The sequence below is a fragment of the Rissa tridactyla genome, chromosome 1 (genome assembly GCF_028500815.1).
Source record: "Rissa tridactyla isolate bRisTri1 chromosome 1, bRisTri1.patW.cur.20221130, whole genome shotgun sequence".
Lineage (NCBI taxonomy): Eukaryota > Metazoa > Chordata > Aves > Charadriiformes > Laridae > Rissa > Rissa tridactyla.
Window position 1 is genome coordinate 97,439,015 of NC_071466.1, and position 27,013 is coordinate 97,466,027.

At 45.2% G+C, this 27,013-nt stretch overlaps 1 protein-coding gene across 5 annotated transcripts; it reads right to left on the reverse strand.

The window, feature by feature from the left end:
- Positions 1-2,705: 2,705 nt before the first annotated feature.
- On the reverse strand, positions 2,706-24,693 carry NDP (norrin cystine knot growth factor NDP). Of its 5 annotated transcripts, none has more exons than XM_054216938.1 (4): positions 24,559-24,693; positions 11,824-11,880; positions 10,787-11,141; positions 2,706-3,932 (listed from the first exon to the last, which is right to left on the reverse strand). In XM_054216938.1, exons 3-4 carry the CDS (start codon positions 10,958-10,960, stop codon positions 3,705-3,707), a joined length of 402 nt encoding a protein of 133 aa, XP_054072913.1. In that variant the 5' UTR covers positions 10,961-11,141; positions 11,824-11,880; positions 24,559-24,693; the 3' UTR covers positions 2,706-3,704. The 5 variants fall into 5 exon arrangements, with proteins under 5 accessions (XP_054072913.1, XP_054072921.1, XP_054072931.1 ...); XM_054216946.1 differs by lacking the exon at positions 24,559-24,693 and adding an exon at positions 23,482-24,039; XM_054216956.1 differs by lacking the exon at positions 24,559-24,693 and adding an exon at positions 23,482-24,039 and having other exon boundaries at positions 11,732-11,880.
- Between the last annotated feature and the right edge of the window lie 2,320 nt (positions 24,694-27,013).

Sequence of the window (27,013 nt, forward strand, 5' to 3'; positions counted from 1 at the left end):
GAACATTGCCCTCCCTGTTTTTCAATTTAAGAAGGACTTACACAGTAGTCTGACTTGTAAAACAGAGTGTCAGGCTAAGAAATCAGGAAGCCGTTTCATCTCTAAGCACCATTTAGGCTCTTTCTCACCACGAGCCATATCCTGTAGATTTCACCTGAAGCCTCATTTTCTTTTGCTTCAATACGCCGCCTTGAATTTTGACGTGGGTAGCACTTGTGTGCTTCATTCAGCACCAAAAATACTGATAAAAAAGTATCAAAATATGGATTTATAAATGACCTTGGGGCATTTGGTTTTGAAGAGTAGTTCCTCCTTTTCTTAAATGTTAATATGAAGACTGCCTGACAAAGCCAAAAGGAGAATCTGAAACTTTGACTCATTGTTTAATATCCAGTTCTCGCTATTTACAAGTATGTTTTGTCTTGTGAGTCATAATTTCTGTTGTATTCCTCCCATGCATTTATTGGACTCAACAGTTAAATTAGATAATGTTGAATTCGCCTCAACATTTATGCCTGGCAACAGCCTTTGTGGTCATAAGGCGATGATTTCACTAGAGGAACCGGGCAAAAGTGGAAGGAATGTGGGGTGCGAGAGGGGAAAAAAAAAAGCTTTTGTTGAAACACGAATGGCTTCTGTGAGACCGATTTGAGCAATTATAGCTCTGGCACTGTGATAGCGAGGGGATGTGGGAATAAATACCAGCCAGGCTCTTCTCTCACTATAAATATTCTCCGGTTTTCTAAATTGGCTCAGGCATGGTCTCTGCTCAAACCCCTCCTCTCTCCTCATCAGAGGACTGTGATCGGGTCCACATTGCTCTGCTGCATCCCACAGCCATGCAGAAACGCTGCAAATTGTCACCCAAATTTCATGTCATGGCCCCCCGGCATCCCATTTTGCACCAGCAGAAAAGGCCAGCGGCAGTACAACCCAGGGTGGGGGAGCGGGGGCAGGGAATGAGACACCCTGGATATAGCAGTTACCATTCCCCATCCCTTAAATAACAGCATAGCATTGCTTCTGTGCGGCAGTCTCTATACCCACGCTTAGAGGTCACGCATATTTTGTGGTATAGTTATTTGGTTATCAAAGGTATTGCTGATGTTTCAGATAAGGACTGGAATTTTCTATATATAATTAACAGTAGGGGGTGGTGCTTTTTTGGATAATGGGATTTTTAGATGCTAGAGGTTGAAAGAGATTGGAAAAGGGACGCACATATGATCTTTCATATAAAGTAGTCTGGTGATAATGCCCGGCTCACGCTCCCATCGCTCTCCCTTTGATGTTCAGACCATGCATCAGATGTGAAAAGAATGACTGACAGTGCTGAAACAACGAGCGGTGTCTAATGAGTTCACTGGGGCTCATCACTCCCAGTTTTGACATTTTAATCTGAGCCCGTCAGCTTCTAACAGTTTGATTCACCCTTTTGTTTGCCCACAGCTCTGTGCTGTTGAAAACTGGCCATCTCCGAGTCATCTCTGGAAGACGGACACAGTCCTTCCCATGTACCACAAACCTCTCTAACCAGTGTCTGTGGGTGTGCTTGTCACCTTTTGGTTTCCACTTCTGACTGACAGCCATCCAGCTCCAGGATTTAGCTCGAAAGGCAGGTGGCTTGCTCTGCCACCTGCCTTCACATCCCGTACATATTCCCCATGAGAAGGCAGTGGCAAAGGAATCTGTCTTTGCCTGAGCAGCCACAGTAACTCTCGTGTAGACCATGGGACAATTGCAGCGTCAGTGCACGTCCCCAAGCTGCTGCCTATGGCATTTGCTGCAGACAAGACTGGATGGCGCTGAACAGATGCACCAAACGCTGGACTTAGATAGGACTTAGTGCTAACTTGTCAGTGCTAGGCTAATGGTTGGACTTAGTGATCTTAAAAGTCTCTTCCAACCAAAACGATTCTATGATTTTATGACTTCTCCATACCGCGGGGCCCCACCAGACATTGCTGTGCGGGGGAGCCACTCTGGCCTCTCCCAGAGAATAACTGTGGGACTATACATGCGGATGCTACTGAGGGGTAAAAATTGCACTGACTCTGAATCCTTGCACTGCAAAGATGCTCCTGACACCTTTATGACTTCTATCGAAAAAGGTCTTACCCAGGTTTATGTGAACATCACAGACATATTGCTGACTGACTGGATAAACTGCCGTTTAAGGACATAAGAACTGTAATACCTTATGTTGTTTCCTTGCAGTCACAAGAGACTATGACTGAATCTTTCTAAAAACCTCACGCTAATGGAGGAGGGATAGATTTTTTTTGTACAAGTACCATTCCGAAACTTGGGATCCTTTGTTATTTTGAGATCATTTCACCCTATCAATGACTGCAAATTCAGCTCCTCGCGGCATTTCTTTCTGCAATGGTCCTACAGGGAGGGGAAAGCAGCTAATGGCCTCACTTGCTTCTTACAGAGAAGCGCTGGCTACCCCTGTTCTGCAAGACCCAGCAGCTCTGATGCCCTGGCTGTGGGACAGTTTCACCTACGGGTGAGGTCTGGGCTTGTGCTAACCCTGCCGCAGCCTCCTACATCCTTGTGTGCGCACAAAGGACACATGGGTGGATGGCCCAGCCAAGAGCTGTGCAATTCCCTGAGCAGCTGCCAAGCTGGATGGTGTGTCAACCAGGACCCCAGGTAGCAGATCATTTGGTAAATCGAAACACAGACTTCGTGGTCCAGTGGATAACGCTGGGAGACAGACTCTGCCTTAGACTTCCTATGGGCACATCAGTGTGATGCCCCTGTGTCGGCGATTGCCTGTCTTTAAAAGGCAAAATGCTGCTCACTCAATGGCCTCAGAGCCATAGATGAACATAAGTCCTAGGTTTGGTCATTATTCTTGTGGCTCTGGCTCTGTATGTCAGCAGGTCTACCCAAGTTAAGAAAAGACTCCATTTAGTACATGTCATTTTAATCTTTGATTAGTTTTTAGTGTTTGAATAATGGCTTTTGTGACAGATGTGACCTGTCACATTTCCAGGCTTTTAGAGGGGAATAATGAGTCTCATGACCTTTCACTTCTCAGGAGTCGCTCAGCCACTGAACTGTGATGCTGCATGCTGCAAATAATCACTTCAGCTGGCTCGGGCTGGGTAGTCCCAGCTCTACATTTCATATCCAGTTCACTTTTCAATGTTTTATTTGCAATTGCTGCTAAACCACAGTTAAAGTTATCCAGCGCTTGGCTGCTAGATCAGTAACAGATAACCCTTGCCAACAACACAGTTTGTTTTGAAGGCCAGGATAACTAGGAGACTGAGAATAAATTGTTAGGTTAAGAGGTCATATGTGGGAACTGATGCCCATCCTCTGTCCAAACGCCAACTCCCAGAGCGCGGTGCTCTCATCCAGCTGACCTTCCTCTCTGTTCCCCTGCTGCCCTTGGCCTAAAGTAAAAGCACCTCTCTGTAGTCAGAGCTGAGCCTGAAAAAGAAGAAACTCACAAAAATATCCTTTCAGAAAAAAGAAAGGCTTCTTAAAAACAAGTCTTCATGCTTTTGCCTTTGTCACAGCCCACACTTCGGTACTGGCACCATCCAGGATATTTTACAATCCAGCCTGGTTAGTCCTGTCCTCACTGTAACGTACACTGGGAGCATCGCCGTCACCTCAGGTGACTTCTTGAGAGCCTTCCCTGACAGCAGCATCCCGATCCCCCCACTGCTGTGGCGGGTACGTCCCTAGGAGTTGCACTCCTCGCAGTGGCAGGAGAGGATGTAGCGGTAGGTGGCAGTGAGCCGCATGCCCCCCGAGCATCGCAACCGCATGGCCTTCAGCTTGGAGGTCTGGGGCCGGCAGCAGTGGCAGGTGGAGCGGAAAGGCTGCTTCAGGACAGTGCTGAAAGAAACCATGGGCTCCGAGCGCGACGTCTGGCTGCAGCGCCCTTCGCAGCGAGCCAGCAGCACCATCTGCGAAGGAAAAGAGACAGGTTAGGAAACGTGTCCCCGTGGCTGCCAGCACACATCTAACAACGGCAGATGGGCGCCTCCCTCCAGTCTAGCTGGTCTTTCTTCACTTACTGTCTCTCCCCACCTTGGCGAGGGCACCCAGCCCCACGCAGTGCATTGCCCCCGAGCTGTGCCTGTGAGAGCAGAGGAGGTAACGTGGGCAGCAGCCCTGCTTTCCAGGCACAGTGACTGCAACTGTGACTCACTGACCCCAGATTTGTGGCAGCCAAAGCCCTTAAATCATCAGCCAGACTAATACTTCGGTTGGATATTTCCCAACGCTTTGAGTGCATATACTTGTGATCAGCAAAACTGGTCCTTGGGGCCAGTGAATGTCTCAAATACTTAGCTATATAAACATATAAAGTGGAAATTTAAAGAAGATGCTCAGTTTATTGCTTCTCAAGAACTAAGTTTCTAGCTCCCTCGTTTTGCAAGTTTTTATGTAAAGTATTTGCAATTATATGTGTGTATATATATATAATTGCATAAGTTGTATCTGTATAAAATGCACTGCATAGTGTAAGGCAGTGAAAACGTAAACAAGATGAACTCCTTGCCAAACACGAGGGTTCACTAGTGAGCTTTTCCAAAAGCAGTGCAGGCTCCATGGTTCTTCCCCTCCTGAGTTCACCATCTCAGTTGTGACCAGAGCAAGGTAACTTGCACAACGGGAGGCGCTAAGGAAGGAAAGCCCATGAGGAGTCACCTACTGTCCTTCCCAACAACCCTTTGTTGAAGAGAGGAGAGGGATAGAGTCTCCTAAGCTCTGTAGAAAACATGGAAAGGATCTTCTATAGCTCAGGAAATCATGTGGTTAAAAACAACTGTTATCACCTTGATAAGGGATAGATGTTGGGCAAGTTTAAACAAACTCTTATACGTTCATAGGGAATGAAATATTATTTAAGTCCAGATCAGCTAATTCTCATTAACCAACATGAACTTCAAAATCAACTTATTGTATCATCTGAACAAGGTCAAAACGTGATGGAGGTGAGGAAGTAGGCAGTAAACCAGTCATAAGTCTAGCCTATAACCAAGGAATAAAATTACATTTTAAACGTGCTGCACATATCTCTTGGTTTTTCCACACAATCTAAGAGGATAACTACAAATGTGACAGCAAATATTTTACAACATTAAACACTTCTGAGTTTCTTTCACTACACATGATGAATTAGCTGCAAATCTCCAAGTCTTGCAAGCAGATATGCCGAACGTTTAATTTTCTCTTTAGCCAGAGTCATGAGGAAAGATGAGAGAGAAAGACAGAGAGAATATTCCTGATATAAAGTAGAAAATACCAGCACTTCCTGTGTCCATGGGAAAGGGGAGTCCATAAAAATCATGCTTTGTACCGTGCTTAAAAATGGATCTTCCAAGAGTATTTGCATGCTAAATGATTTGCTTGAAAAAGTATTAGTATATTAAGACATACAATTCAGTCAACACAGACAGGTCACAAGGAAGATGTCTTCACGAGCTGATGATCTGGGGTTGGTGCCATTTTGTTCCTTGGTTTAATGAAACAACGGGTTCTTGTGACTCTCCAATAATTTTACCGTCTTTCATGATTCGTAGCATAAATTTATGGTCCCTTTCCTGTGATGCTGCCTATTCATAAGCAAATTCGCTTCAGCTGTTAGTAGTAATATGGCAAGAAAAAAATTTCAGTGTATTGTTGAGCCACAACCCAGCTTTAGATGTATCAGCTATGTCAAACTCTTTAATACTGGTGTCTTTAGTATATACGAGAACAGGGAAAGGGACAATTATTACAGAGCTGGCACCCCGTTGCTGACAGATAAAGATCCACTTTTGTCCTCTGGTAAACAAAACTCACTTCCCACAGTGACAGGCAGGCAGGCAGCTTGAGAAGAGCTACACAGGTACCTAACGCTGCCTGTATTGCAAAGGAAACACAGCAGATTGGGACATTTTTAAAAGTTAGTTTCCTTCCTGGCATCTTGACAGGTCTTGTTAGGTCCCCCACTTTGACCAAGTTCACCGGACTGTGAGAACACTCTGTCACAGGCTATGCCCATGAATTGGCTGAAGGGGAAGGGGAGGAGCAATCCGACGGTGGCTGGCAACTGCTCAAAGGGCAGTTGCAAAGACCACAGGGCGAAACGCTCCTCAGGAGTGGCAACGGGGGACATGCAATGGCCGCAAGTTGCTTTTTGGGAGGTTCAGAGGGCCTCCAGAGTCCCTTCCAACCAACATTTCCATGATTCAGTGATTTCAGCCCAAATATGACGGCACACATTGCTGTATGATGCAGGTGATGTATAATTGTTGATGCTTCTGGAGCTAGAACAGGTAGTCACTCTGGTACTGTTACTCTAGGGACTTTTTATGGCATGCATGCGCTCCTGTATCTGCAGATACATTCAGAAATGCCAGGAAAACACCAAACCAGCCCTTGAGGAACAGGATTAAGGATTAAGAGTTCCAACAGTGTAATTACAGAGTAGAATTATCTGATGTGACAATATCTGTGTCTGAATACATTTCTTATGAACAGCAAGCCTTCTCAAGCAAAAACAGTCAGTATTTCTTCAATGTGGAACTGCATTTATAATTGCTTAGCAAGCCTTGTCTTTAAAAACATGTTTTGTTCTGAGGAGATTCTAGTTTTAATCTTCAGTTTTGCTGGCTACTTCGTTTTTCATAAGAGTACGGTCAGTATTCATATCATGTAAAGTTACATTGGGTTCATGCTCTAGTTTTGCATTACATTGTATTATTTTACAATGACACTGCACCATGGGTATCAAGTCAAGCTTGCAGGAGAAAAAAAAATCAGATTTCCCACTTTGATAGCTTTCTAAACTTCTGGATTAACCTGAAGTCCTCAGCAAAATTTAATCTCCTCCTCCTTGTAAATCCAGAACAGCACCAGTGGATTTTGGCAGGTGTGCAAATGAGCTGGAAATAGCACGTACTTCAAAAGCTTTGCTTTGCCATTTAGTCAATCACACCAGCTGCTTATTGTATCGTATACTGTAGCGCAATAGAGATTATCGCCTAAATAATTAGTAATGCTATGATGGAATAGCACAGTAATACAGTGAGGGTATATATAGTAAAAACATGTGGGTATTTTATAACCTGATACGCGTGCCTCATGGCTCCCCTTGTCCCCCGCACATGTGAGCCTGTGCCTGTCACCTTGCATTGCTGGATCCGGAAGCACAGCGTGCTAGAACGTGGGAACCGTGGGAAGTCTCACATGTATGAGCAGCTAGGGAAAAATAGGTTTTCTTACTTAAAGTCAGCAGTCTCATAGGTGTCTGGGTGGCCACAAAAGAGACCAAACTGAATCTGAGGCAATATTTGACTCTGATCCTTTGAGCTGCATTCTGGAAATTCAGAAGTTGTGAACTGGTTTGGTATTAACAGTGTTTGTAGTCCTCCTCAGCAACAAGCCGAGCCCCAAAAGCAGATGGGCTGAGATTCACGAGAACAGACTTTCACGCAGTATCCGCGGCCTCGCTACAAGCAAGCAATACTGAAAATCTCCTGAGCTACCTCGTGAGCAAACGTCTGCAAACATTTGCTAAATCTTTCTTCATCTGGTCCGTGTCTCTCTGGGCTGGATTCTTCAGTGTGAGGCTGTCAGTGGTAGCACGCTTCTGGCACATCTGGAGGAAGCGCTTGTGACAGCCAATACCGTAATTTAGGAGGCTCTGACTGCAGCGGTGAGGCGATCCAGCACATGGAAGACCAGTGGGTCAGGCAGGCAGAATCCAATATGGTCAGAAGGGCAATACCTCATTAGCTGACACAAATGTTTCCTTGAAGTCAAAGGAAAACACTGTTTTTCAGGAACAAATGACCTTCTTCCATCCCTCCTTTGTGTCTCTGTTATACATTCTGTTACTATAATGGAGTACGTTTCCGAAGGCTTTGGAAACCTGTTTTCAACATCTGTCTGAGGTCACAAGCAAGAGGGATTTTAATGATTAAATTATATTGGGTGGATGTTTCCAAGCGTAACAAAACTGCTTCCCATGTGGGTACAACTGGCAGCCTCCACAGAGAAGCACGATGGACATAATCCTTTTTTAACCAAGACGGACAGCAAACGTAATATGCCTTGCAATTTCTGAAGCCATTTTTAACTTCTGTAATTCTATGCTGCACTAAAAGGGAAAACATATGGGGTGAAAAAGGATGGCTTGGTGGAACCAATATATCATGCCAAAAAAGGGCAAAGTCTCTGCTTGACATCAATTGTTGGTCCAAGCTTCACAATGGAAACTCAGTGGAAACAAGAAGTACCACAATTCCCACAGCTATGCCCGCAGAACCTTCCTTTTTTTGACTTGTTTATATTTTATCACAATATATATAGGAACAGACATTACGTCTAATTTTCATTAGCAAGTCTAATATTGGTCTGTGTTTATACGCTAGATCCAGAACAGAAGCCAGAAGGATGATTCAGATCCCTGAGACCTTAAAAAAAAAAAGACCTTGACTTAACAAACAGAGAGAAGTTTTCTAGGAAATGTCAAAATTATTTCACTTTGTATGGAAACTGTTTTCATTTTCCACTTCATGAGAAAGTCCATACAACTTGCAGTATCGTTAAAAAACTCTTCTTGAAACCGTTGTGGAATTTGGGAAGCCAAGAGATGTGATAATGTTTTCAAACATGATTTCCATTAAAGGCTTGATTTAAAAAAAGTCACTGACATCTTTGCAGTCAGAGTTACAAATGTTTATGTCAACATCTTTTTTCTCAAAGCTCAGTTTTGAAATAATATGGTTTTCATTACAATGCATTCTGTGTTCTCATTTCCATCAGCCCCACTCCCAAAAGCCTGATTGCTTCTCTCTGTCATTAGGGACGGTAAGGAGTTGAGTAGTTGGTGGGTTTCCTTCCTTCCTTCCTTCCTTCCTTCCTTCCTTCCTTCCTTCCTTCCTTCCTTCCTTCCTTGGGCTGTGTAGGAAGCACAGAAGAAAAGCGTGGTCGGAGGTGAGGGACAGGCTGGCTGCGGGACAGGCAGGATGATGTGGAGCTGCAAGGCTGGCAGTGCTGGGGCAGTAGCCTTGGGGTGAGTGCCCAGCTGGCCCAGGGGCAGGAGGGTTTGGCTGTGGCAGTGACCACAGGAGAGCCAGCGGTGATGCAGGGCCAAGTGGAGGCAAAGACGTGCTGTGGGAACCCGCTGCAGCTGGGGAATGGTGGCAGGTAGATGATGGCCATCGGGAAAGGAGAGACCAGGACATGGCAACCCTTTGGCCCCGGGCCAGACAAGCCCCATCCTTCATCCTCCAGGACTGAATTGCCTCAGGGCTGGTCTGGGATCTGTTGTGTCCCCTTTTGTGTGGGGCAGAGAGCTCAGGGTAGTTATACCCGCCATTTCTCGCCACCCTGGTGCAGTCATCACCTGTTACTCATTTGGTCTCCTGCGTGTAGAGGGGCAGGGGGAGATCCTACCCAAAGCTGGAGACCAAAGGGCCTCTGGGGGCTACCTAGCGTCTTGTCTATGTTACGTGTCACAGATCCTGCTGTTCTCTGGCAGTGCAGGGAGCCAAGAGCAAGGGCCAGTTGGGTGGAATATCACCCTCCTGGACTAAACCATTGCAGTAGCTATGGCTTCTCAGGTGTAATAGGCAATCTGAATTGCCAGGGAGGGTAGTGCTGCTAGCACCCCCCTGCCAGGACATAAAACCCACCCACTCCACCCACACTTTTTAGCTTTGCCTCGCACTGGAGTCAACTGCAATAAAATCAATATTGCACAAACAGATGCATCTCTGCAGTTCTATACATTAAAGATGGATGTTTCCCAGATGGTAAGAAGGTCTCATCTAGGCTAAGAGCAAAACAAAAGATCTCTCCTGAACCACAATTAATGCATAATTTTACTGTTTGAATTCAAGAGCAGTAGAGCAAAAGCCTCTGATCTCCCACCAGCCTCCCATCACTCTCTTACCCAACAGAGGGCTGGCAAAAGCGTTGGCACTGGCAGCTGTTGCCTTTCCTTGATCCAGGGATGTGGATACATAAGGCAAAGCCACTTTCTGCAGGACAGAGGGATGTTCCAGGCAGAGACCGTACATCTGAATATGCACTGGGTTAACTCAGCTGGAACACATTAGGACAAGACAAAAGGGACCAAGAAGGATTTTCCTTATTGTTTCTCCCCATTCTTTTTCTCCACACAATGAAATAAATGACTGTAGGCTACATGTGCAGGCTGCTAAGCCATTTTGACACAAAATTTTTCAGGCTTGAAATCTCAAATGAAAGGCAATCTTGTATTTCCTTCTGCCCCTCAGCCCTACAGTAAACATCCAGTTGTCATTCTGCATGAAAACAAAGGCCTTGAAACTAAATGGGAGGGAAAAAAAATTAGCAATGTTTTTCACAGTCTTTTTTCATTACGATTTTACAGCTTGATTCTTTATCTCAGTACTTCAACTCAAAAGTTGGAAGTTTATATGCTCCAGATTAAAGACTCACTTGAAGAAAGAGGTGACTGGGATGATCTAAACTTTCAAACTAGTCCATCTCCTTGGCACTGGTGGCTAAGACCCCAACATCCTCCTTTGAATCTTTTCATTTACTGCACGTTAGCTTCACCATCATGGTGTGTTTCTCCTTTTGAAAAGGTGAAAAGAGAGTCAAGAGCCTTTCTCTCCAGCCCCAGTTCTGATGTACTCACTCAGATGTCTCAACATTTGTATGCCCCTGCAGCTGGATTTTGGTAATAAGGAATTTGTGCAGAGAAAAAAAATCACCCGAAACAGCTCATTTTAACAACTCTGACAAGCTGCAAAGGGGTGAGGGAAGTCCTTACCTTTGAGCTACACTTGTAGAGGGGGTGGCTGATGGAGTCGACGTAGTGATGCCTCATACAGCGGCTGGGATCGGAGTCAATCATGAAGGAGCTATCTGTTTTACTGTCTGCATCTCCCATCATCGCCAGGAGCGAGAGCATGGAAATTGAAGCTGCAAGTACATGATTTCCCATTGTCGAGGAACTTCTCGCTGATAACAGCAGAGGGAGGTAGAGTATTAAAAAAACTCCAAATACGGGCAGACAGTTCCTTTCCAGGATGGTGAAAAGTCTGGTTTAAGTCTCTTAGCTGTCATTCTTCTTCTCGAGTTGGAGTTTGCTGAGATCGTAATCCGTCAAAGAATCTCCTGCGTAGCTGAAATAAAAACAACATAAATCACAATCCTGACCAAAAAGAGCTCTCGAGAAAAACAGACATAAATAATATTAAGGCACACTGGATTTTTGCTAGCCAAAATATACGCTCTAAGTGAGCATCTTTCCCACAGTAGGTAGAGAATATGGCATTCAGAAGGAGAAGTCAAGGCCCTGTAACTTTAAGCATTGCTCTATCATTTTACTGGGGAGAACCTTTTGACTTTTAGCATCACAAGTGGTGCAATGCCAATCATTTTCACTTGGTAACGTCCCTAATGGATTCCCCTCAAAACTGGAGATTAGTAACACATCAGAGATTTCTGCAAATTGAAAGGACTGTATATCCACTCAAAGTGTCAAAGGAGAGCAAAGCTAGGCTGCCTCCTGCATTACAGATGGGAATTTCTGGCCTAGGCAACACATGGAAAGGCTGGAGGCAGGCTGACCCCCGGCTCTAGGGGCTGCGCGTCGGCCTTGTGCAACCCCTGCACTGCAAGGACAAGGGGCGCCCCCAGGATGGAGGGATGCTGAAGGTCTGAGCCCGGGCATGAGCAAAGTGGTTCCCCAGGAAGATTGCTGAGGGCTGACCTGCACTGCATGGAGGGATCTGCACCTAGGTCTCGGGCTGGCCTGCCCTCCCAACTCACGCGCACACAGGTGGGCATGCTTTGCTTGCTTACTCGTCTGGCTGCACTTCCTCAGTGTCAGTCTCTTCCCCAGTAATTAAAGAGCAGCATCTGAAAAATACATCATATTCCGTAATTTCCAAGTACCTCCCAGCTATCAATTGGGAAAAAAATATATGCAGGTCGAGTCATGTGGATATCCACCCAGGCATCTGGATTTCTGGTGCACATTGGAGACCAGGAGACGCCCCAGAAAACAGGCACAGGACAGCCCCCGAAATGCTGCCCAGAGCTCTGTGCCAGCAGGGAAAGGAGGGCACCTCCCTGAGCTGCTTCATCACAGCCCCTGGATCCTTCTTACAAAGCCTGTAGTCTCAAATGGACGATTTAATTTCGCTTTTACTACAAACAGCTATAGCTTGAAAGAGCTGTGTATTATCCATCTAAATATAACCTGCTGAAGCAAATGGTAGTCATAAGTAAAGTCAAAAGCGCAAGGACTTCCTGAAGAAACTTCTGATAAAACGGTTCCCTGGTCAGGCAGAAACGCTCCCCCAGAGCCTCTTCCCTATTTCAAGAGCTGATGTGTGCCTTTATTGCCTTATACAAACCTCTTTCAAAACTGTTTTCTGGTTTGCTGGCGATACTCTAAACCGACTGATACTCATCTCCCAAACAGCCTGAAATTACGAGGCCTCCCCACCAGAGTGCTTGATGATTTGTGTGTTGCTTTGTAGCTTGCTCAAACGCTTTTGTGAGAGGAGCGCATAGCAGTGAGAAACACTTCCAGAGTTCATCCAAGCTGCGAGTCGGGACTTGTCGGGCCGAAGTGACATACAAAGTCTCACGCTGGGAAGAAATGTAATTAGGGATGCTCTGTGCATTAGACATCTTTTAAAAGCCCTTTTTTGGGTTTCGAACTATTGTCCATGTGCCTAAATAGGAAAGGAAAAATTATGTGACTGTGGATTTAATAGACAATATATTTTTTTCTCGGAGGTTGACCTATGACCTGGTGTATTTTCCTCAAGCAAATGTTTTTCAGTGGATATGGCATTAAAAAAAGCGACATGTCTTTGCAGTATAAGGAGCTTAAAACACACTTAGGGTCTCAGATACATTTGTGCATAGTCTCATTCATGTCAATAAATACCTCTCCAAACATTTTAGCAGGGTAAGAAAGAAATCTCTCGGTCATGGGAGCTGGGACAGACTCCTTCCCAGAAGTGAACTGTACTACTCCGGTTCATGCAGATGATGCCCAAGGATTAGCTAACAGGAGGAGTGATGCACTTTTTTTTTTTTTTTTTTATCTATTTAACCTTTTACCTACATTCCTATCCTTTATAAAGAGGCTGACCAAAACACGCTGCTTGGCAAGGTCTCTCTCCAACATCGTTAATCAGTATTACACACCCAGTAATTCCCTCTCTGTCCAAATAAATTTACTTGATATTGGACGGTCTCATCTCATGTAGTATTACGTCCAGGGATCCCCATTTTCCACTCTCTCTGTCCCACTGTTACTTTCGTGCTTCTATATCTTTCTATGGTTTTGATCAGTATGATTTAATACAGTGAGAGAAATCTGGAGTCCTGGCTCAGTTTTCAAAGGCTTATCTCTCTAGTTTTCTTCAGGAAATAATTGGATGACATAGAGTCTGCCTCATGAAAACACTGTGAGAAAGCTGGAAAGAAGCAGGGAAAAATGTGAGAAAAGGAAGACGTCTGTACCTTCTTAAGGATAAGCACAGCACAATACAAAAAGTACTAACACTTTCTCAATCTTCTAAAATTGCCCTGACACTTCCCTAGCAAAGAAATGTAACGGGCTTTGGTAACAAAACTTTGAAAGAAGAAAGAAGTACTGTTATCATATATTTGTTAGCAAAAAGAGAGACCGGGGAGGTAAATGTGACCCATCTTTTGAGAAAAAACTGTGTACAGTTGTTAATAGTCATACTGGCAAAATGAGCGTATAGGCATTGGAAGCAGGACTGCAGCCAACACCGGGCTACTTGCACGTGCCACTATCTCCTGACATACCTATGTGAAGTATATACGTGTGTTTTTCAAGTACATATGCTATATAGAGAATAAGAGAATCATAGAATCATAGAATAGTTTGGGTTGGAAGGGACCGTTTAAGGTCATCCAGTCCAACCCCCCTGCAATGAGCAGGGACATCTTCAACTACAGCAGGTGGCTCAGAGCCCCATCCAACCTGACCTTGAATGTATCCAGGGATGGGGCATCCACCACCTCTCTGGGCAACCTGTGCCAATGTTTCACCACCCTCATTCTAAAGAATTTCTTCCTTATATCTAGCCTAAATCTACTGTCTTTTAGTTTAAAACCATTACCTCTTGTCCTATCTCAACAGGCCCTGCTAAAAAGTTTGTCCCCATCTTTCTTTTAAGCCTCCTTTAAGTACTGGAAGGCCGCTACAAGGTCTCCTCAGAGCCTTCTCTTCTCCAGGCTGAACAACCCCAACTCTCTCAGCCTTTCCTCGGAGGAGAGGTGCTCCAGCACTCTGATCGTTTTTGTGGCCCTCATCTGGACCACTCCAACAGGTCCATGCCTTTCCTGTGCTGAGGACCCAGAGCTGGATGCAGTACTCCAGGTGAGGTCTCACCAGAGCAGAGTAGAGGGGCAGAATCACCTCCCTCGACCTGCTGGCCACACTGCTTTTGATGTAGCCCAGGATATGGTTGGTTTTCTGGGCTGTGAGTGCACCTTGCCGGCTCATGTCTTTTGCCATGACTTTTCAAATATCATGGAGAGCATCTTGGCAACTACATCAGCCAATTCCCGCAGGACTCTGGGATGTCAGGTCCCACAGACTTCTGTATGTTCAGGTTCCTCAGGTGCTCACAAACCTGATCTTCTCTCTCAGTGGGAGGGACTTTGCTCCCCAGTCCCTGCCTTGCCATCCATCCACTCGAGAGGTGTGGGGAGAGAGGCTGCTAGTGAAGACTGAGGCAAAAAAGTTGTTGTGTACCTCATCCTTCTCCTCGTCCGTTGTTACCAGTTCACAAGTCTTGCTCATAACGGGGGTTACGCTTTCTTTTTCTTCCTTTTCTGGCTGACGTACCTGTAGAAGCCCTTCTTATTTTTCTTTGTGTTCCTTGACAAGTTCAGCTCCAGCTGCACCTTGGTCTTCCTGACCCCATCCCTACACAACAGGGCACCATCCCTCTACTCTTCCCAGGATACCTGTCCTTGCTTCCACTGCCCATGCATTTCCTTCTTGCCCTTTAGTTTGACCAGCATAAATATATAAAACATATATATGTGTGTGTATGTGTGTGTGTATATCTATCTATCTATCTATCTATCTATAAAATATTCACATATATGGGAAAAAGTCTCACAGGGACATTTAAACATATCGAAGTTAGTGTGCAGATTTTTGATTGTGTAAAAAAAGTAAAAATATTTTCGCTCAGGTACATCAACATGATGAAGTATGTTGACATGACATTTTCCATTTCCAGCTGATATTGTGCAATGGCATTTCAGTTTAAATTAGCATTCTTTCTTTTTTTTTCAAAAAAAAAGGTTGTATTCCTTTTGAAAAGCTGTCTGAAATTATAAAATTCAAGACAGTACATGATATGAGGAGTGACATATGTAGCTTCCAGTCTGTCCTTCTGTCCAAAACCAGGAGCAAGTACACCTGTAATCATTAATCATTACAGCTGTACTTACAATGACATTTTGTTTCATTTGGAAAATACACCTTTTTTTAATCAAAAATGAACACTTTCACATAGAATTTTTTTCTTTTATTTAAGCTATTTTTTCCTCAGTTTCTTTTCATGTGCAAAACTGTGCTAAACAGCTCAACTGCCAAGCTAACAAAAAGGAGGCTAAAATGCTTTCTCTTTACAGCATCCTGTAAAGAAAAAGATGCAAAAAGTGACTTCATATTCTCAGGCTGAAAATTGGCTACAAAAATATGTGGCCTAACAGTGGGCGAAAATCACAACTTTCAGAATTCACTGATACGGGCATTACGTGTTGTTAGCTACAGGCTGATAGTGCTCTTTCCATATATCTAGTTTTCAGGAACTCATAGAGACATAAATAACATGCTAAAAGCTGTTATAGCTGTTACCTAAAACTGCTACAGCTGATACCTAAAAACTGCAGGGAAAAATAGGAGACATCCCAAAGAAAGACCATGTGAACATACAATCCAAAACTGTATTGCACATGGACATAGGGGCAGAGTTAGGGTTATTTTTTGAACTTTATTTTGTTATTAGATGCTTTTTTGAATGCTGAAATAAAGATTTCTTATCGTAGTTGTAATATCATTTAGAGAGTGGTGAAGGTTAAGGTTTTGTTTTGCTTTAAGGACAGAAGAAAATTCCATCATCTGGAATTATTTAGCCAGTCACTTTGTGAGAACGTAAACAGAAAATCCCTTTTTGCTATGTATCTTGGAAAAATTAAAGAGCTGAGCAATTCTCCAAAGGTCTATTGGATCTGCACTGCTTTTACCCTGGAAGGTAGGAAGGGAGCAATGGAAAAGCTCATTTATGGTGTACTTCTACTTAGCTGTTCCCCACTCCCGAGCCCCTGGAATTAGGCATGCACGTATATTCAGCTTGGCCTTCGTTTGCTGTGCATTTTCCATGTTTGAGCCTCCTGCTTGACAATGAGGGTACAATTCAAGTCACTCAATGCCTTTTATGTTTCGGAGGCTGCCAAAATCCCGTTGGAGCAGCAGTGTGTATATATAACTAAGCCTGGCCTTGCATGCTGTGCATATTTAGTAAACACAATTACTTGGATCCTACCATGTGGTTCCCTCATTCTGAATTTGTTATGTAAACAGAAGAGTTACAAGACTACTCAGTTTCTCCAAACTCCGGCCTTAAACATTGTCACTAACCATATATGTGTATATACACGTGAGTGTGTGTGGGTAGTTGGCTGCTGCTGTTCTGACAAAAAAGCCACAAAGATCTTTACAAGATCAAAACGGACTTCTCAGGAACTTTATCTAACCTGGAAAAGTTTAGGCCAGAAAGATGAGGATCTGGGGGTTTTGTCCTCCAAGATATGGACTCGGGTGGAAACGATTGTGTTCGGCAAACTACACTGCCAGGTCACACCAGGGTTTGTTCTGCAGGGTTAAACTCCCCCCTGCCATGATAAAGGCCATGAAAGGGGTTGAGGAAGGGAAGGCAAGGAGGAGGAGCGGTCTGTGCTGGGGACATCCTGCAGTCTCGGGGTAACCCTGTGGTGTCCCTGCTGCTACCACCTGGCCACAGTGTTAGCATGGCCCACGGCAACCCATCACCAGGATTCCTGAATAACAGATCTGTGCTTTCAGGGAACTTGGGGAACCATTTTCTCTGCTCCTGCAATGAGTCGCCAAGGCCTCAGCTGGGCAGTCGGCTGGAAGTACCCTGTGTACAGAGCTGCCCCATGCTCGACCACAGCTCCCAGTTGACAGCAGCAGCTGGACTGCCCTTTGGCCAGGGCTAGCCTTGTGAAGGGGTACCCCTCTCCCGAAGCCACGCGTTGTTCTGCGCGTCCACAGCTCAAGTCTTGCTCTAAGGCCACATCTCTACTGGGACCCCCCTGGAGCGGCTCTCCAGCCCTGCAGACACATGGCATGGTGTGGTCTGTTCCCAGACCTCCTCCAGCCTCCACAGCACTCCACATGGCTTCCAGCCCACCCAACTGCCTGCATCCTGCCCGGGAACTGCTTGGGAAGCACTGTGTGCTGTGGGACAAAATCATCCAAGTGACCATCTAAGCAGCTTAAGAGAACAGTTCATCTGGTAGGAGACATGACCTAAGATGCTGTGCCTGATACTACTTTCTGTTGAATCAACTCAGAGACTTTATCACCTCTAGCATATGTTTTACCTCTGAAAATAAATGTAATTGTCTTCTCATTATTTTGCTGTGGCCATTTCTGTTCCAGCAGTGAGGTGGCTGGCCTCCTATATATGCTATCAAAATCCCCACTCCGTTCTAACAGCCGCCTTTCAAAACACCTGACAGAGTCACGGAGCGGCCACGCGGCAGCCGGGAAGCAGCAGGTGAACACAGGGAACTCCAGTTGTTTGTGAAATGCCTCCGTCCAGCATTTGAACAGGTTTCTTCCCCTCCCGAGACAGGGCGAATACCAAACTAAATATTTTGAGTGAGATCCTTACAGGTCTAAATAAGTGAAATGCTTCCTCGAGGCCTCGCTGTGCCAAATGAGCGTTTGCCCTGCTGATATCCAGCTGTGCTGAGGCTTGTCCCCTTTGACACCAAGGGGAATGTTCTTGCCCATCGTCAGGGAGCTCCATCCACCCATGACACAGCAGGTTGCAGGGCAGCGGGTGCCTGCAAGGAGGGGAACGAGTAACACACACTCCTGGAAAGGGCTGGTGGCAGCTGGTGGGCATGAGAAGAGGGGAAGGAAAAAGGCAACAGAAAGGAAAACATGCTCAAAAGAAGGGTCTTCACCCTCTTGATCTGGGTGTCCACAGGACGCAAGCAGATCTTGGGGAGGAGTGGCTGGAGAGATGCCAGGCAGAAAAGGACCTGGGGCTGTTGGTCAACAGCTGGCTGAATATGAGCCAGCAGTGTGCCCAGGAAGGCCAACAGCATCCTGGCCTGTATCAGGGATAATGTGGCCAGCAGGACTACGGAAGTGATCGTCCCCCTGTACTCAGCACTGGCGAGGCCCCACCTCGAGTATGGTGTCCAGTTTTGCACCCCTTGCTACAAGAAAGACATGGAGATTCTGGAACGAGTCCAGAGAAGGGCAACAGAGCTGGTGAGGGGTCTGGAGCACAAGTCTTATGAGGAGCAGCTGAGGGAACCGGGATTGTTCAGCCTGGAGAAAAGGAGACTGAGGGGAGACCTTATCACTCTCTACAACTACATGAAAGGAGGTGGTAGAGAGGTGGGAGTCAGTCTCTTCTCCCAAGCAACAAGTGACAGGACAAGAGGAAATGGCCTCAAGTTGCACCAGGGAAGGTTTAGATTGGATATTGGGAAAAATTTCTACTCCTAAAGGGTTATCAAAGCACTGGAACAGGCTGCCCAGGGAGGTGGTGGAATCGTCATCCCTGGAGGTATTTAAAAGACAGGAAGACATGGTGTTTAGCGACTCGGTATAAGTGGTGGGTTTTGTCAGTGTTAGGTTGATGGTTGGACTCAATGATCTGAAAGGTCCCTTCCAAGATAGACACTTCTCTGATTGTGTGATTCTTCTCGTTCTACTGAGGCTGCACTGTCCTACCCCCTGCTGGCCAGCAACTGCAGAGTGTTGTCCCGTAAAAACCAAGAAGGGAAAACGGACACGGCCTCTGAGCAGTCAGAAACGTCAAACACGCTGATGGCACATCATTTTCTGCTGTGAGGCTTTGCTAAATCTTTCAATATTTCAAGAGATGAATACCTGTGACTGTAGGCAGACTGAAAAAAAATAGGAAGGCCGTGGTATTTGAAGCGCAAGAAACAACGTAGTAATTGCAGCAAATATAATAGAAGAACGCACTGCTGCAAGCACCCCTGGGGGCATCAGCACGCACGGGATCAGCCCGCATGGGGCCAGTTCCTGGGTTTCGGTGGGGCAGCTCATGTAAGGCCCCCGTAAGTGTTCACGCAGCGGGGACCCGGTGCATGAGGTGGAACAAATTAAGCTGAACGGCACTCGAGCTGGCTGAGCTTCCCTCGCCTTTTGAAGTTTCCAGGAACATTTCCAGTCCTTCAGGTAGCTCGGAGAGGGGGAGCTCACGGTGCTTTCCTGCGAGGCACTTGAAATAACAAACTCTAGTGGGTACTGCGGGCTGGCGCCCTGCCAGCAGACAGGCACAGGCCAACATGGAGAAAAGGTTTTTTAATACACTCGCAAAGAATAACTGCTGGTGGACAAAAGAGCGCTTGTATTTTTATTCTTTCCTTTTCCTGCTTCCAGGAAACTTTAAATAGATTGATTAGGGGCATGTATGGGATCGCTCTCTAATGAGCTAGTAGAGGCATTTAATGGCGAGGTGATGCCAGCCTTGGATTCTTTCTTTATTCTTGTGTCTCACTGAATACTGGAGTAGTCATGGTCTTGAGTCTGGGACAGGAATTGAGAAGAATACAGTTTTCCCCCGGGTGAAGTAAAAGGCGCAGAGCTGAGCTGTCTAAGTAAGGTCGCCCATCCCTCTCGGGAGGCAAACCAGCAAGGGTGGCTGCTGGCTAAAGTGCAAATATTCTCAGCCGAGCATTAGCTATAGGATTTGCTTCAGTAATTACCTCTACTTTAGTCTTATGACCCAACATGAGGCAAAATGACTCTTGGCCAAATTACAAGTTGCTGAGAGGTCTAGGGCATTCGGGCATGTGTCCTCTACCAGTTGGAGTGTGTTTCAAGCAGGTGTGTGGTTTTTGTTCTCTGTCTTTTACATATTTTCTAGAGAACTCAAAAGTCTGCAGTTACCAATTGATGCAGGAATAGGAATGGGTTTCTTATTCTTTCATACTAAGCAAAGATGTCTTTGCTACTGGGACCAGCAGATAGGGCTATCTATGCTGGAGACAGCACATGATGGAAGGGGATGTTCCCTCCTTTCTGACCCTAGAGGCAAAAATCCTCTCTCTTTTTATACTCAGGCAAAATTCAGACCCCCATTCATATACCTCGGCCTCTGACAATTAGGGAACATAAATATTTGGCTCATGGTAACAATTTTATGTCTTCTAACAAGGGGAACAGCGTTCCCCTAGGTCCCACTCTCTTTGAGCCGTGCTGCTATGACAGTAATGCGATTGTCACTGCCATGGTATGCTTAACCTTTGCCAAACCAGAGCTGAGGCATTAACTCAGATCCTCAACTCACATGTCTTAAAGGGCAACATAACCTGTGCTGCCTCCGCACTGCCGGACCGACACAGTTTGCACCTCAGTAAAAATAAGCACGTAAACGTGACAAGCATAAGCCGTAACAATGATTGATGAAAATAGAAAAATAACAAAGAGAAGCTGAAAAATAGAGATGCAGTGGAATTCCTAGGACTGGTGTCTCCATGGCACCAGCGGCCCGATACCCTGACAGCAGAAGAAAGGCTACGCTCGTCTGTGGTAGAAAGGATCTCCGTGCCACGCAATGAAATTCCAGCAAACAGGACAAGGACTGATGGTGTCTGGAAGTGGTAGTGCCCCGGCTAATAGTCTGAATTAGATTATGTGAAAAAAGAAGGAATATATAGACGGCCAGCTGCTCAAAGGCTTACTACAACCTTGCTTTTATTGTTCTGCTAAGTTAGAGGTGGGGCATCAGAGGGATTCCTAACATACCACTACTGAGAAATTTTAATATGTTCCACACTGACACATATAAAAAGGAAATAACAGCTGATCATAGTCAGCGGAGACTGCAGCATCTCTTCGTACGCATGCACAGAAGCATGGGTGAAGTGGGGTGCTCTTGGCCAAGGAGACCCAGGCACCCAACACTGGCACTGGCTGAACCTTTCTCCTGCCATTGAGATGAATTTCAGCAAAAGGGCTGTTGAGCGGGAAGCAAGACGTCAGAAAAAAAAAGGTGATCTGGGCATGGCTGTTCGCTGTTCACTGTTCACCCCATCCCGAGATACCAGGACATGGAGAAGGGCAGGGGAGCTGCGAGGCTGAACATTTAACACTGATGAAAAGAAACACATGTTTACACAACCGACAATGATCCGGTGGAACCAGATATCACAGGGGGCAAAAGTTTAGCTGGGCTCAGCAAAAGGACTTGTTATGTATGGGAGGGTTACAGTTGTAAGGGTTTTATTTTTAAAGAGTTTTTGGAAGGGGTTGTAAACTCTCAGGACTCTGAGAGTTCAGTTGATGGGGTTAGGGAAAAATCCTTCGCCACAGCAAGTTACCCCGTAGCTGCCTGCCACGGGGTCTCTATGTCTGTCTTTGATGTGGCCGCTTCCAGCCACGCTCAAGAGGTGGATTACTCAAATAACATGGGACTGTGGCATGGTCTTATGTAGCAAAACCTTTCTAAAACTCATACAGACAAGTGTCTCCTCATACTCAGCAGGATATTAGAGGCAGAGGAATTAGTAGTATTCGTAATATAATTATCTAATATTTATAATTGTAATTACAATGGTAGTACTTGAGGGAAAAAGGGGAGGGTTTTTCATTCTACTTTCAGTTAAACAAATAATCTGCCAGACTTGTTGCAAAAACAAATGTCTCAGTGGCTTTATGCAAGCTTTGCACTGTAGAGAGTCAACTCTCTTCAAGGTCCAAGAACAACCTTGAGCACTTCCTAGTGCATCTGAGAGTGGATAAGCCATGAAGAGGACACAGTCAGCCCCAGGGAAAATGGGGAATGAAGCCAACTGCAGGAGAACTCCCTGTCAAATGAGTCACCACAGGAATCGATGCCATCCCCCAAGGAGGTGTATCGCTACCCTCCCACCTGAGCAAAAAAGATTGCAATCCTGGCAATTCAAGGAAGAACATGCAGTGCTTTCACAAGCCTCGATGGCATGTGAGGGATTGTTCCAGTGGGGCAGATGGCTTTTGTGGAGATCAGCCATGCGTAGGTAGCTAGCTGGGGTATTGCTACTGCAAACTGTGCACAAGACTGTCCATAACAAGTATCCTGCTCTGCAAGGGGGAATCATCAGCATACATGCATCTGATCAAAACCAGGTGCTGCACAAACCCAGGAAACCTGCATGGGACACCTTCAGGTAGAGATCTGAGCTTGTAACTAGAGTAATCAGCAGCCGCTTCTAATTATATCCCTTCACTAAATCAAATCATATATTATTTTGTATGCTTGAAATGCCTATTCCTTCCACATTTCCTTTTAACTGGAAAACCTTAAAGCATCTAGTTATAATACCAGAATCACAAATAAGATTTCATTATTCCAGCAAGAACATGCCAGTGTATATATAAGCCACATTGGGAACCCCTGATTCAAGCTGGTAAGTAATTACTCACCAAATAGTTCTATTTAGGTCAAGGGAATTATTCATGTGTATAACTGCTCACAGATATGAGTAAGGTCCCACAGCCCGAGAAAACGTAAGCATCATTAGTAATTCAAAAGAAAAAAAAAATAGATGCCCTAAAATGTAGATGTTCTTTTGAGAAGGGACAAGAAATAGCACTGTGATTAGTACTTCCGCATTTATTGACCCCACCAGGCAGCTGGGTTGCTTCTCTTAGAAAACAACTTTGCAATGAGGAACTGATTTGAATTAAATTTGTCTCCACTGCTGGTTTTAAATAATCATTTGCCTGTCCTTTTCCAATACGCAGAGTTCTCACCTCTCAGACCCCGGGGACAGTTACAAAGCTTTAGGAACTGTTAGCAACATTTATGATATAGGAAACATTTTTTCAACTTTGAAGAGCTGCAGAAACCTTAACAAGTTACTTGTCATGCCATCTGCCCCAGGCAGAAACAAATAAGATATATTATGGGGAGGCTATGGGAGAAATTTAAATGAACGTGAGGGGCAGGATAAGAAATCTGCCTGACAGTCCCACAAGAGCCAGTCCACACACACCGTCTTGCAAATTCAGGTTTGCCATAAGAAAATTACCCCCCCTCAACACACGCTCTGTGTGAGCCTGCTTTACTGACACTACAGCAGTAGTACTGAGATCGCTCTTCACATGGTTCATCTGGTTTTTGCTACTGGACCCGTTAATTCGAACTTTTATGGGATGCATTCACTCACCTGAATCCTAGCAGGGAGACGGGGCTTTCTTCCTCAGCCGGGCTCTCTCGGGGCAGCGTCCGTTCCCGCACCTCGCAGTTACACTACACTCACACTTTACCACCGGGCTCATACAGTGAAACTCTCCTTTTGTCCCAAAGACACAGAGAACAGTTACGCTCGCGCCTCTGAGGCTGACACACGGCGAAATGATCTGCCGGGGAATGAGGAGAGCCTCCCTCTCCCCTTCAGCAGGCGGTCTGGGGTCCTGCAGCATCCTCCCCGTGTCAGCTCCCGACCGCACAGCCACGCTGCATTACGCGTTGCGCTGACGGGGTCGGCTACCTACTAAATATACCCCTTGGGTGTTACAGCGAAGGCAAACACTGTGGCTTCCCTCATAGGCTTCAGCCAATCAAGAGTGCATATTAAATCTGCCCTAATCCATAACCAGTGCTGTCCAGTCCGTAGTAAAGCTTCCCAGAAGTTCGGCTAAATAATAATGTGCAAATTAAGAGTGCTCCTGCGAAGCATGACACACAAAGCTAGAAATAAATATTGCCTGTTGTTTCAAATTATTCCGAGCACTCCGGCAGATGACTGGCAAGGGAACAGCATGCGTAAGTAGTGATAAAAGTAAACAGTCCAGCTTTAAACTAGCAGGCTTGCCTGTGTTCATAGAACCCTATTGTAATGGGACAAAGGAGGGTGCTGGCAATACCGGCGCTCTCTCGATGAATTCAGGGCAGAGTCCAGCACGTCCATTCACTCCAAAACCATTACAGCTAGGACCAGCGCAGAGCTGCAGACATGAGCCCGGCACGCTCACAAGAATAGATGTTTAACCAAGTCGCTCAGAAGCACACTGGGGTAGCTATTTGACTATGCACAGGCATCCTTCAGACAGGAGATACAGTTAAAAACACGAGGAGAAGGAGGAGACGCAGGTACTAGAGCTGCGTCGATTCCATATCAACATATTTTAATTTAAAAAATGGTACAAGAGGAACGTGTGTTTGTCAGATAAAGAGATTAAGCACTCGTTTTAAGTCCATGTAATGCTCAAAATCTGTAGGAATCTCATATTTTTGTGCTTACCTTTAAAAATGCATCGCTCCTTCCTCCCGTCACACTCTTTGGAGAGCTAAAAAGAGGTCCTGTTACTTCCAAATGCTTTTGTTCTTCTGTCCCTCTGTCACATGGCTTGCCTTTTATATTTGCAACACACAAAAGTTAGGGCTGTTGTTTAAGAGAGAGAGGGAGAGGGAGAGAGAGAGAGAGAGAGGGAATGTCAAATGGAAAAGTGCCATTGCAGTCATATATCAATCAGGGCAGCGGCAGCAGCAGCTCACTGGCAAATGGGAATTCCACAGAAATGTGAAGCTCTTGTTATCTGAGAAATCACAAAACACCACCAGCCAAGCTCCCCTCTGCAGGGACTTCTTATTATTGGCAAGCCAGGAAATAGAAGGAAATGTAGGCGCTTTTTGTTGTTGTTGTTGTTGTTGTTGTTGTTGTTTTTATTGTTTCAGATCTGGAGATACGTACGCTGTGGCATATGTACGCCAGTGGAATAGAAATCCTGAATCAAATTCCTTCCTAAAAAAATGCACTGTGTGCAAGATGAAGCAAACCACTGAGAGGCAAGGTAACAGAGCTAAGTGAAGGATCTGAAAGTAATGATTTAAAATGTTGCATATCTGTTTGTACTTGGAAAATATCCATAGAAAAACTACCTTTTACCTGGATTACTCATTAATCTCCTTTTTTTCTGACAGGTTTTTCTTAGATCTTTTTTAACTGTGATTGATCTCAGATATCCTTAATTCAAGCTGTGCTGCTTCACTACAATTGGTCACCTAAATCATCTGACATTCCCTGGCTCTCCAGTTGGGTAAGCAGACAAGCATTTTCTGTATAAATACTTATCTGCAAATCTGCAATTCCAATGCTGCAGATAACCTGCCCTGAAATCCTGAAGTTTCTCTCAAATGAACTCAGAAATTTGCCCACAGAAGCAGAGCTATTTAAGATTTCAAACAAACATTATCTTTCTGCTTTACCCACCTTCCTATGAAGAATGCCAAGTCTGAAAACGGTTATCCTTCAAACCTTTTATATAAATATTGCATCTTTTATGCAACAATTAATTCCCTGAGGGGCTGAAGGCAGACTCCATCCATTGGAAAACCCCAACTACAAGAAGCACGTCGCAGCTCTGGATGCACCAAAGCCTTTTCTCCGCTTCCGCAGAGGAGCATGTCTCACTTCCCTTTGGAGTGCCCCCTAGTCGTCCTGCGGCATTACGGGAAGCACAGACCTTAGCCGGTTAATTAAAAAATAGGCGACATAGCTGGCCATTCACAAGCTGGATCTGTTCAGAGGCACTGGCCAGCAGATGGACGGGGTCTTGTGTCGATTGTGTTTGAACTCTAAAGGAAAGTTGGTATTTGATGGATGATGTTATTAGCTAAATGTCTTATGTGGTATAAGATCAAAGAACAGATGGAAATTATGCCTTAAAAATAGAATAATCTAAAAGGGGAATGGCTTGTAGATGAGTAAGCATCACGGAAACAATAAAGGAGACATTCTTTGGCTTGCTTTGCTGCAGAGACAGGTTTTGGCTGGTGGGATAAACAAATGACCCACTTAGGACCAAGATCCTCAGGATGTGAGTTTTGCTGCACGTTTTTTCCCCTCATATTCAGTGTTTACATTACATACAGTGTTTTGCCTTTTAAGTCAGCCCCGGGTCTCTCTCACCAACCACATGTGTACCAGCTCTCTGTGCCTCCCTCGCAGACACCTCCGCAGTCGCCCAGGGTGGATGACGGCAGAGCTCACCAGCATCTTTGCCTCGCCATAGCTGTGGGCTGAAACGTCACCGATGCTCCGGTACTACGCTTAACTTAAACAGATAGACTGCACATAGCGATGTGTTTTAATTTAGCCAACACCCTCTTTTAAAATTAAGACTATTGGCCCTTTGGTCATTACGCTGACAGATTGTCTCTTGCTTTCTCCATGGGCAAGAATGTGGCTCACTTGCTCCAGTTGCTTGCATTAAGGACCTGCCATGTGCAAGACAAAGGCCTGTCTAAGTAGCTCCTGGATCACATCCTCCAGGAGACAGTATATATCCTACTCATCGTCCTTACTGAAAACGATGCTTAAGTTTTTTACTGGTGCAGCTTAGGTTTCTTATCTTTGCATCATCTAGAGGCAACAATATCTGTATTAATAATTCGTTTGGTGCTAAGCATACTTTAAGTACTCAACAATTATCAATAATAGCTCAAACAGTGGTATTTTTGAGAAGTAGTGCTCAGCGATTTGCTGCCACCACTACAAATTCCTAATACAGAAAAATCTGCGGATATCGGACTAGAAACTTTTCAAAAATTGGAAGGGGCTTTCAATTTTTGATCTTTAGCTTAAAGACTGTGTTGGCAGTAAGTGTGAGTTAATCGGCAGGTAATTGACCTCACAGGCTGGTGACTTATAAACAGACACTCTCATTTGTGGCCTTCTGAATGAACTTACACATGAT